Source organism: Peromyscus leucopus, chromosome 2 (genome assembly GCF_004664715.2).
Source record: "Peromyscus leucopus breed LL Stock chromosome 2, UCI_PerLeu_2.1, whole genome shotgun sequence".
NCBI classification, from domain to species: Eukaryota; Metazoa; Chordata; class Mammalia; order Rodentia; family Cricetidae; genus Peromyscus; species Peromyscus leucopus.
The window spans coordinates 56,869,437-56,881,734 of record NC_051064.1 but is presented as its reverse complement, the minus strand read 5'-3'; the positions used below and the strand labels follow the sequence as shown (position 1 = coordinate 56,881,734).

At 50.4% G+C, this 12,298-nt stretch overlaps 1 protein-coding gene across 1 annotated transcript in view; it reads right to left on the bottom strand.

The window, feature by feature from the left end:
• Window positions 1-9,479, bottom strand: part of LOC114684964 (stimulated by retinoic acid gene 6 protein-like) — a 39,412-nt gene extending 29,933 nt beyond the window's left edge. Inside the window, exons 1-2 of the mRNA XM_028859519.2 lie at window positions 9,381-9,479; window positions 1,164-1,239 (exon numbers count right to left, since the gene is read on the bottom strand). Coding sequence (XP_028715352.1) covers window positions 1,164-1,239; window positions 9,381-9,400 — 96 coding nt within the window. The 5' untranslated portion in view covers window positions 9,401-9,479. The remainder of the gene's footprint in view (window positions 1-1,163; window positions 1,240-9,380) is intronic.
• Window positions 9,480-12,298: the final 2,819 nt, after the last annotated feature.

The following is a 12,298-nucleotide window of genomic DNA, read 5'->3' as shown; positions in this document are numbered from 1 at the left end:
CCCCACACCGACTCTAGGGTCCCGCACATTCTGGGCAAGCGCTTTACCACGGAGCTACCTGCCTAGTCCTCTTTCTACTTCTTTTTCTAAGGTGGGGTCTTACGTCTCATCAGATTGTCTAGAAGAGCCTTGAACTCGCTCGGTAGCCCAGACTGGCTTGAGCTTCCAACACTCCTGGCCCAACCCTGCTCCACAGGCCCCTGGACGCCCACCTCTCAGTTCTCCACTCGTTTTCAGTTTCCTACTCTGCAAACCCTCCACCCTCCACAGGGCCTTTGCACAGGCTTTCCCTGTCTCTGGAGTCGTCTTCACTACATCTTCCACGGTGACCTTAACGCCATCTTTACTTCCTCAGGAAAGTCCTTTCTGGGTGTTGGGGAGAAAGCTTAGGAAAGCACTTGCTGCCCAAGCATAAGGACCTGAGTTCGATCCCCGGCATCCACACTAAAACAAACAAGCAGACAGATGTGGTGGCCTACGTCTATAATCCCAGGACTGGGGAGGTAGAGGCTAACAGATTCCTGTGTGCTCCTTGTCTAGTCACTCTGGTTTAATCACCAAGCCTCAGGTCTCAGTGAGAGACTCCGTCTCAAAAAAAAAACAAGGTGAGGGCTAGAGAGAGGACGCAGTTAAGAACACAACCTGCTTCCAGAGGACCTAGGTTCAATCCCCAGCACCCACATGGTGCCTCACAACAACCATCTGTAACCCCAGGATCCAAGGATACTAGGTTTGCACATAGTGTGTAGACATACGTGCAGACAAAACATTCATAAGTAAATAAATTAATTTCAAAAATGAAAAACAAAAACCAAAGGTGAGCTGCACCCGAGGAATAATACCCTGGATCGCCTCTGGCCTCCACAGGCTTGCACACACATGTTCATGTACACCTGCACACACATGCACAAAAAAGGAAGAAAGGAAACCAAAAGTCCCATGTCCCTGACTCTTGGGCCCTCATTGCTTTCTTTTGTGTGTTTGGAGGCACACTGTAGGAAATGGAGTAGGGGTTCTGGAAGGAAAACCATTTGCTCTCTCCCCTGAGTGATGTGGGCCTGCCCAAGAGCTGTGTGGTGGGGTGTCCCAACCTCCCCTCCCTCGCTGCACCCTGGCTCTCCTGGCCTCTGGCTCCGTACCCCCCCCCATGCTGCCATACTTACTGACGGGATGAGGGAGTAATGGAGGAAGACCTCCCTGTCCACTGAGCTGTCACAGGTGACATTGAGCCGCCTGGTCCTGGAAAACAGCCACAAGTCATGTCGTCAGGGTCATGTGCAGTCACTGGGACAGCCCTGACTCCAGTCTGCAGAATTGCTCTCAGGAGTTTGGACCGTCTGAGCTTCCTTACTTGCTCTCCCAAGACCCAGCCTGATCGCTCCCTGTCTTCCCAAAAGGACTGCTGTCATCCATTGCTCTGATGATCTATCATCCAGCATCCCTGGAGCTGGCACTAAGACTCCCATTCATTTCTGGATGACACCATCATGGGAGATTTGGGTTTGGGGGGTGCTCTTTTTACAGAACACTACAGAAATATCTGAGTTTTTTCACATTTTAAGGAAAACTAATGACCATAAAATCTCTTAACCAGAGTCCTTCCCACCTTCCCAGAGCCTTTGGACGGGCCTTGTGTGGCCAAGAGGACTCAGACTAAAGCATCATTAACTTCCCAGGAAGTCAGTATGTGGACCTGGTCTTTCACAGACAAGGTCAGAAACACCAGTGAGCTGCTGGGGCAGGAGGAAGCCATTTGACTACACACCATGTGTGCCCTCAGTGTGCAGGACAAGGCTAGTGGGATCCCAAGGCAGAAACACAGGACAGCTTTTCCTGACAGGGATGCTCTCTTTTCTGGGCTCCATCACACCTTGCTCCTGCTGCCCATGGCCCATCACACCATCACCCCTCTGATCTCTGCTCTTGCCATTCCTGACTCCGGTACACCCAGCCAGCCATCTCCTTGGCTGCATCCTGCAGCCAGTGACTCCTGTCCCTCAGAGGTCTCAGGGGAGAGCAACCCTCAGGGGAGGCCAGGAACACACACATCCCCTGGAATTCTTTAAAATCCTAGCAGCCTATGCTTATTGCACTACAGATCCAAAATATCTAGACATCAGAGGGCAGGGCTCACGCAGTGAGAAGTAAGACAGAAGTGTTCCACTTTGGCTCTTAGTTAAGAAGGTAAGCTGAGCACATGCATCAGGCTCTCTGACCCACACAAAACCCTTCCATGGTGGGAAGGAAGGAATGAGGCCATACTTGAAAGAAAAAAAGGGACGATCAGAGCTGAGACAAGATCAAAGAGAAAAGAGCCAACAGCCAGCAGGGCCGTAGAGTATGAGACCACATGGAGCAAGCTCCATACCCACGCGAGAAGCGAGAGCAGGGCCCGTGAGATGACTCCACAGGCAAAGGGGCTTGCCACCAAGCCTGACAGCCCGAGTTCAATCCCCAGGACCCACATGGTGGAAAGAGAGAATGGACGCCTGCACCTTGTCCCCTGACCGCCACAGGCTCATGATGGCATGTGTGCATGCACACATGCGCGCGCGCGCGCGCGCGCGCACACACACACAGTAAATTGCAGTGAGCAGGAGCGGAGTGTATCTGGAAACAGGCACAGAGCGCTGACATGGAGCTTACAAAGGAGCAGGAAAGACAGGATGGCTTAGCCCAAGTAGTGTGCCCTTGGCCCTGGCCAGCCAGGGACAGTGTATTTACATCTCCAGTGCAGAATGCATGGGTCACAGAGAGAGGGGCAGTGGCCGCGTCAGGAGTAGCACTTGGAGGGAGGCTGGAGCTTCCCAGGCCAGCCGCTGAAATGTTGCAGCAGCAGGACACTCTTCCTCCCCTCCCCCACTGAAAGCCAGCCTGAAACCTCACCTGGCGTCAGTTACAGCCAGGCTCCCAACACAGGCAGCGCATACTCCATGGAACTCTCAAGCACACATGAGCTCCCACTCAAAACACAGGACATTGCAGGAAAAGACTGCCCTCCCCCCCAACCTCTCACCCCCACCCTTGCCCCAGGAAGCCAAGGACTCAGTGAACACTGTATTTATTCCCTTCCTCCTGAGGAAGTGGAGGGAACACATGCCCTCTCCGGAGTGAACGCTAGAGGGCGCGCCCTCCAAGGAAAATCAGAAGAATGCCAAGGGACCAGCAACACACAGTTCTCTCTCAGCCCCGGGGATTTGAATATGTAAACATTTATTTTAAATATATAAATACCAAATGTGTTCACATGTAACATTCCATTTAATAATGCAGTCAATGCATATTTATAAACACAAGAACTGAAAAATATTTTCCATTATAAATTGTTGGAAAAAAATTAGAGAAAATTCTAGGGCAATAAGAAAAAAATGACTCTATGAAGAAGGGTTTAAAAGCAACAAGAACAGAAGAATCGGCAAACACAGTCAGTAGCCAGGTAAGTATCTCGGGATAGGATGTCTGAGCCGGCATCAACTCAAGCACCGAACAACATCCACCTGGAGGCAGAGAGAAACAACAGACGGCTGGTTCCGCTCTCCCGTTTACATGGGAGTCCAGCCTCTGTCTCCTCCCTTTGTGACTTAGATAAAAACGAACTTCTAGATAAGCAGTAACAGTTCAGTGGCAGGCCACCAGAAGAGAAAGGCAGAAAGTACAGTACAGGACAAAGTTACAGGAAAGAAAAAGTTCAGTCACTCCAACAACGGCCAGGAAGAGAAAGAAAGCAAAGTCAACATAAGAAATACAGACTGGCAGCATCTAAAAACTAGTAAGTAAACTGCTAGTGGAGGGGGAAAAGGCATTGAAACATCCTTAAAAAGACTGGCAAGTGACCGGATTTTTCATTCTTTTTAAAAATGATGTATTTATTTTACTCTAGATAGAGGAGTACTTTGCCTGCACGTCTACAAGTACACTGTGTGCCTGCCTGGTGTCAGCAGAGGTCAGAAGACGGTGTCAGAGTCCCTGGAACTGGAGGATGTTTGCAAGTCACCATGTGGGTGCTGGGAATCGACCTGGGTCCTCTGGAAGAACAGTGAGTGCTTTTAACTGCTGAGCCATCTCTCCAACCTCCTGAGCTTTCATTTCTCAAAAGAAGATGTAAGTGGGCCACTGGTATGTGAACCAGTGTGGAACCATTCTGAGCACCCCAATAATGGGGCTGGGGAGGCCATAGAGAGAGGCTAATACTGAGTGTTGGTAGGAATAAAAATTAGTGTAGCTATGGTGGTGTTTTATTTGTACTGAAATGTGATTTTAAATGTATATTAATAAATAAAGTTGCCCGGGGGTCAGAGCTATTAGAGCCATAGAAAGAGCATGGCGGTGGTGGCGCACGCCTTTAATCCCAGCACTTGGTAGACAGAGCTAGGTAGATCTCTGTGTGTTTAGGGATACAGCCAGTATTGGAGACATACGCCTTTAAGACTGGAGGGCTGTACTTACAGGCAGTGACGAGGCAGTCACGTGTTTGGGTTTACAACCAATGAGAAGGCAGAACAGAAAGACTATCTAAAGACAAACACACAGGAAATAGGTCTCTTTTGGAGAGGTAGGACCACCACAGGAGGAAGGGTAAGGTTTTAGCTCTGAGCTCTGACCTCTTGGCTTTCTCTTTTACATTGGTTTTGTGTTACTTATTTAATAAGACGGTTGGCTACATCTACATGTAGCCATTGGGTAAAACAAAGTATAGGGAGTCCTCAAAAATCTAAGCATAGAAATGGGCATGGTGGCATACTCCTTTAAGGCCGGCACTCAGGAGGCACAGGCAGGTGGGTCTCTGTGAGTTAGAGACTAGCTTGATCTACGACCAACTAGGGCTACATAGTGAGACCCTGTCTAAAAATAAACAAGCTGACTAAGTGTGGATCTGCCACACTCAGTGACACCATTCCTGAGTGTGCACATCCAAAGGAAAAGAAAGAAAGTTTGTTCCCATGTTTTCTGTTAGCTACTGAACTATTTTCGGTAGCTAAGTCAGGGAATTAGCAGACAAATGGATTAACGAAAATGTGATGTGTGTGTGTGAGGGCACAGGTGTCACCAAGGCTGGCTAGGGTCTGACCAGCGGTCACCATGAGGAACACCGCATGGTAGTTATTAAACACCACTGTCAAAAACTAAACAGGAAAGATTGAAGAAGTGACACCAAAGGGGTAAGTAACAAAGACTGGAAATGCCTCCGTCCTGGGGAGTACACCCCCATCTGCACTGTGGACACTGCCCTCCTGACCCCTGAGGCTTGCGATCAGCCGTGGCGGGAATCCAGCGATTCCTGCCAATCAGGGCTGAGTTGACTGTTCTATGGAAAGACTACAAATGGTAGAGAAAATGTCTATAATGCAGATGTTTACATCTGTTATTTTTCTTTTTAAGATCTCTGTATTTTCAATTTATGTGTATGGATGTTTTGTCTGCATGTATGTCTAGGCCTGAAGAGGCCATCAGGTCCCTGGAACTGGAATAACAGAAGGTTATGAGCCACCATGTCAAAACTGAACCTGCGTCCTCTGCAGGAGAAGTCAGTGCCCAGGATGGCTGGGCCGTCTCTCCAGCCCCAAGCCTGTTTATAGCTCCACTTTGTAAGCCACCCAAAATGATTTGTTTTCTTTTGAGGTACTGTTCTTCCAAGATTCAAAAACTCTTATCTATGGCTTAACAGAAGGCAGTTTCTATCACGAAGGAGCAGGGCCTTCTCACTGGGATCTTCTTGCTTCTTGTCCATTGTCTGACTCATTCGTGTAAACAAAGCATCCACCACCACTCATGTCGACATCGGGTTCACTGACCAGCTGCGGTCCAAGGCTTGCCCAGAGACAAGGGATCAGCAAAGATCAACGCTGGCATTGAGACATCCAACTGGCTCTGTGGAACTGGATAAGGAGCGGGGAGTATTTACAACCCTGTGTATGCTATGTGCCTATCTGTTTTATCAGGATAATCTATAACGAACCCACATATAGCTGTGCCTCTTTTTGTGTAAAGAGCCCGTCATGACACATCTCCCAGCATGCCCCTTGCAGCTGTACCCTGCCTTTGGGCATGGCCTAGAAAAAGGAGGGTGTCCACATTTGGAAGATAGAGATAAAGATTAATTGTGAGTGAGCAGGAGAGGAGTTGAGAGTGAGAAAATTAAAAATTCAGTGCCAGCAAACCAGAGGAGTGTGAGCAGACCATGAGCAGACCCTTGAGCAGACACTTTGAGCAGACAGGTTATGGGATAGAAAGATCTGGGCACCCCAACATATGGCCAGCACAGGGGGAAAATAAGTCAGATAAAAAGAGAGAAGTGTGTGAATAGCAAGGTCTGAAAACCAGCAAGTGAGCCAGTAACAAAGGGAGAATGATACTTAAAAAAAAAAAAAAATTCAGAATGGGCAAATGATCTGAACTTTCATTTCTTAAAATAAGAAAAAAAGACAGTTACCAATGTGGGGCGCCCTGAGCAGCCAGTGCTGGTGAGGGTGCAGAGGGTAAGACCCTTGGTGGGAATTAGTGTGGCCACTGAGGAAAGAGGAAGGGAGGTAATGGATGAGAGGAGACAGGAGGGGAATGGATGGGAGGGAGAAAGAAGTGGGAAAGGAAGGGAGAAAGAGCCCCCCAACTGTGAAACCTCCTCCTCCACCTCCTCCACTCCCAGAATCCCAACACTGTGGTCTCTGGAATCCAAGCCCATGTGAGGCTTGTTTTAGTTTGGGGTGGTTTTCTGGGGAGTGGGAGTGTGAAGGGAGTGACATTAAGACAGGATTTCTCTCTGTAGCCCAGGCTAGCCTCTGACTTGAGGTCCACCTCCAAGACCTCGGCTCCCCTTTCTCCACTCCTCATCTGCTATGGGCAGCCTGAGTATAAACAGGTTTTCTCCAGCTGGGCATCTTCACCCTGTAATCAAAGCCCTCGGGGGAAACTGAGGGGCGGGGCTGGATTACGGGGAGTTAGAGGCCAACCTAGGCTATATATTGGTTGCTAGGCTAACCTGGGCTACAGAGTGAGACCCTGTCTTTAAAAATTGAAGGGAAACTCAGGAGGCGGGGGTGGAAGAGGAGGAGGAAAAGAAAAGTTAGTTAGTTAGTTAGTTAGTTAGTTAGTTAGTTAGTTAGTTAGTTTTGCTGTTTGGAGAGCTGAAGGGGACTCCATAGGTCTGACTTCCCCAGACCCCAGAGCACTTGGCCGACTCTCCTGAGAGTGCCCTTCCTCCCAGGATCAGCCTTCCGGCCCCTCCCCTCCTCTGCCCAGTGAGTCACTGTCACAGGGCTACAGTATCAGGGACTCCCTGGCCTGGGCCCCTTGCCATGAGGTAGATTGCAGTCCCTCACTTCGTTAAGAGCCAGGGTGTTGGTCCCACGACCGATCCAGCAATGGAGCCAGAGCAGGACACCTGTGCTCAGATGTCCCGGCTGCCCCCTGGAGCTGCCAGCCTCTTCTATTAAAGAAGCCACACAGGAAAATGGCCCTGTGTCACCCCAGCATGCTCAGGCCGAGCCTCCAGTGAGAAGGGCCCTGACTGGCTGGTCCATAGCCAGGGAGGAGACTGTGGTTGAATGAAGCTCTTGGGGACAGGACTGACATTGTAAGAAGGTCACGAGGGTGGAGCAACTGGCACAAGAGAGTCCCCTCAGCACAGCCTACAGGAAAGCTGCCTGCCTCCTGGGGAGCAGAGTGTCCCACGGAGCCACAGGTCAGCCCGCCCCAACTGCACAGCCCTCTAACCAGCTCATCCTCTGAAGTGCTCCCCATCCGGGCACATCACAGACCCAGAGTGACTCTGGCTGTCTTCTCCATCCCCATGAAATCCATTCATCTTTGTCTATGCTCATAACCCAGGCTGTCCTCATCTTCACTAAGACCATAGAGTAACCTATCCTCCCCGTGGACCAGAGGGACCTTTCTAGAAACTCACATCTGATGGCATCAGGCCCCTGTCAGCTCAGCCTCTCTCTTCTCTCCTGACCACAGAGCACACTCGGGACATGGGGAGAGAGGGACAGCTTCTCCTGGGCTCTCCAGCACACTGTTCCCTTCCCACATCCAGAGATACTCAGCCTGCTTGGTCTACCTGTGCTGCTTTTCTAGGTGACACTCATCATGTCCTCTTTGTCTCCATAGCTCCCCTCTCTCCTGTCTTCTTTGGGAGCCCTCAGCATTCTGAGCAGATCCTGTGCCCCCAGGGGGCCTGTTTTCTCTTCTTCATCCACCATGTTTCCAGGTCAGAGCGAAAAATCTTGGTTCCCCACCCGGGCAGGACTTCCCCGATTCTCTGTCCTTCCCGTTTCAGTTCTCTGATCCCCTCAGAACTGTGAGCTCACCCACCCCGTCAGAATGGCTCTTCTCAGCAAGATGGGGGGGGGGGGAATGCTGCTGAGGCCAGGAGGAAGGAGAACTCTTAGACACTTGGGCAATCAGCACAACCATCATGGGAAATGGCATGGACAGACTCTAAAATAACCAAAAATACAACTTCCTTAGGAGTCCACAATCCCACTGGCGAAGAAACAAAGGAAATGAACTAGCATGTCCAAGAGATACCCGAACCCTTGTTTATTCTAATAAATATTCACAATAGCCAAGATATGGACTCCACCGGGATCCAACAGTGGACGAGGAGAAAGAAAATGCGGTACGTCCATATGATGGAACACCATTTAGCTCCAAATAAAGAAGAAACTCCTGTCATCTGAGACCACAGATGGCTCTGGAGGACATTACAGGAAGTGAAATGAGCCAGGGACAGAAAGACAAACACTGCATGACCTCGTTCATATAGGTGTCTAGAAAAGCCTGACTCACACAAGCACAGGGCAGGACAGCAGTGGGGGCGGCGGAGGAGGCTGGCAAGTGGCGAGCCAGCACTACAAACAGTTACAGTTAAAGTTACAGTTATGAGGAAAAGGTGCCGCTGTGTCGTGGCCCAGAAGGGTGACTAGAGCTAACATATCAGCTATATATTTCAAAATGCAGAGCGAGGGAGTCTTATCACAAACAAATGATAAATGTTTGAGGTCAAGTCAGTGTGCCATATGCATATCAAGACTTCAAAGTGTACGCCATAAATGTGGACAAGTGTAAAGCATCGATTAAAAGAGGGAGGAAGGGCAGGGAGTTTTACACCAGAGTAATAGGTGAAGAAACCTTAGTGAGAAACCATGGAGACAGGATTCCAAGTTAGGAGCCTGTGAGTCCTTCCCTGGGCTCTGCCCACTTACCGTGGCTCTGAACCGACATGGAGGAAATCTACTACAGTTCTCCTTTTTCCGTGTCTGCCTGCCTGCCTGCAAATTAGCCAGTCCATGCCTTTCTCCAGTGTCTGTCAATCAGCAACATCAAAAGAGCAAAGAGGACCTGGCTGTCTGGAATGTCCCATCTCAGCCTCTGCCGCTCACCTTGTGCTGGCTGCAAGCATCTTGCTGAGGAGGGCTGCTGCTGCGGGTGGCCTGCCTCTGGATGCTGCTGCCTCTGGATGCTGCTGCCTCTGGATGCTGCTGCCTCTGGATGCTGCTGCCTCTGGATGCTGCTGCCTCTGGATGCTGCTGCCTCTGGATGCTGCTGTCTCTGGATGCTGCTGCTCGTGGATGCTTCTTTGTTTCTCGGGCTCTTGTTTGTAATGGCTTCCCATGAACTAGCATTCTGTCCAGTTCGATTCGTAGACCCAAAAGTCAGAGAAAAGGCAAACATCCCGTCAAACATTTACCCGGGAGTGAAATCAGGCGGCAGCTCTCTTCCTGGTTTCACAACACCGCTCGGCTTCTTGTCCCGCCTCTCTTCTGCCGCCTCCTCCTGGGGCCCCTCTGCTGTCCCCTTCACCCCATCTGTGGTCCCAGGACCACCCACCTCCCAGCTATATGTGGAGGCTTTGCTGGGCAGCTCTGTGCCTTTGGCCAGCTATAAAAAAATATTATAGGTAATAAACTAGGACTCTGCCTCCAGGCCATAAACCAGGATCGCTGGCTTAGAGGTTCTCCCTGGACACCAGCACCTGGCCTCTTGCTTGGAGAAGTGAACAGGGACAAGTTCAAAACGACCCCCAGCCACATGGCAGAGCCTGCTAGCTGCCCCATCCCTGGGCAGAATTCCCATTCCTTGGGCAGAAAGTAAGGCTGCTACTTGGTGGTTCTCTCTACCCCACCCCCCAGGGTCAGGCTCCAGCCACACTGGCATCTAGGAGCAAACACCCAACAAAGATTCTTGTGGGGTGGGTGCAGGAGGGCTGAGTGCCCCCCCCCCGTACCAGGCTTTCTTTTAATCCACCAACCAGCTCCCAAACCATGACACGGAGACTTAATATTATTAGTCTTCTTAGCCCTGGCCCTATCTTATGCTCATTTCTTGCTAGCTTTGTTTGTGTGTTTGTTTTGTTTTTTGTTTGTTTTTCGAGACAGGATTTTTCTGTGTAGTTTTGGTGCCTGTTCTGGATCTCACTCCGTAGATGCACAGAGATCGCCTGGCTCTGCCTCCTGAGTGCTGGGATGAAAGGCATGCACCACCACACTCTTAACGACTTAACCTGTTTCTTTTCATCTATGTTTTGCCTTGGGACTTTTTAACCTTTATTTCTTTCTGTGTATCTTATTTTCTGCTGTCTCCATGTCTGACTGGCGGCTGCCTGGCTTCTGACCCCAGACATGTCCCTCTCTTTCTCCATCCTTTCTCTTTTCCTTCTCCCAAATCTAGGTTTCTCCTCCTATTATTCTCTCTGCCTGCCAGCCCCGCCTATCCCTCTCCTGCCTAGCTATTGGCCGTTCAGCTCTTTACTAGACCAATCAGGTGCCTTAGGCAGGCAAGGTGAAACAAATGTAACACATCTTTACATTGTTAATAAAGGCAGCACAAACAAGTGTAACACACCTTCAATAGTTAAAGTAATATTCCCCAGCATACACAAATGTAACACATCTTTGCCTAGTTAAGACACTATTCCACAACAGCCCACCTCTAGAGTGTGCTGAAGGGCGTGTCCCTTTCCCATGGGAGGGGACTCACAGAGCTAGGGAACCTGAGTCCTTGAGTCACCACACTAAGAACATTGGTCCCCACATAGCCTAGCCCAGGCAAAATAAAGCTGGCCTATGACACATGGGGCTGACTTGTCACAGCAGCTCACCTGACCCTCTCTAATACTTCCTGGAGTGCAGAGGGCGTTGGCAACCCCTGACAGCCCAAGTCCCCTGTTTTAAGAATTTTTTAAGAATAAGGTTTCGGGTTAGCTTAATGACTTCTTTAAAGGACCTGTCTCCAAAGACGGTCACATTCGAAATACCAGGGGCTCATGCTTTGGCATCTGAGCTCAGAGCCTACCCCAGCAGTCTCATCAGCTATGGTGGGAGGGGAGGCGGTGAGCAGTGGTCACCACTGTCACTGATGCCCCCAGACAATGGTATCACGCACTTGATAACTCTACCACTGGCTGCAACATCCCTACCCAGGCCTGCCATGCCATCTTCTTGGCGTGGGCTACATTCGTCTCCCGTCATACAGGTGAGCCTTCCGAATGTGTGGAATGCTGGTGGGTGTGGTCCCTTGGAGTGTGGTCTTGGGAGTCAGCCCCACCATTAAGAAGCCTGTTACTAGGTAAGCCACAGCATCCGTCCCCTGAGCCCATCTGAAGATGAGCTGCACCTGGGTTATGGACACTTGAGGCTAAAATGAAATAAGACACTGAACATGTTCCAGAGAGTGCCTGCAACCCGGTGAACACTAACCAGCTGAGCACCCGGTCACTCCTCAGATACTGGTGACCAAGTCCCAGGCTCCTGCTGATGGGAATGGTTCAGCCGCATGACCAGATCTGAATCAGCACAATGCTTGGGATACAGAAGAAGCTCCACAAATGCTTGCTCTCAAGATGGACTTGAAAGAAGGATGGAAAAGAACACAGGCAGGCCCAGCATGACTCAGCTCTCTTCCAGGTTCCTGCTCACACAGCGGCATGGGCGGCGTTCCCTGGGAGCCCACTGCTGCTTCCCTGGAATGGCAGTTCTCCGGTATGTGTGCCCAGAGGCTCAAAGGCAAGGACCCCAGCTCTCTGCTAGGCACTTAGAGTCCATCTCTTCCGGAGGTGCCCACTGAGGGTCCTCCTGTCTCCTGGCCGGGCTGCAAGTGGATGCATTCCACTCCCGGATGACCTTTACCGCTCTTCTCACACCCTAGAGAAAAGGTCATTGTTGAATTGTCTCTGGGCCAGGGGGTGATGGGAAGGCAGCCACTAATGCAGAGAAGCCAAGACGTCTGTTCTCAGGCAAGTAACTTCAGGGGGATTTCGTCTGTAGTAACAAGGTACCATGTCTGAGGATCTGGCATGCAC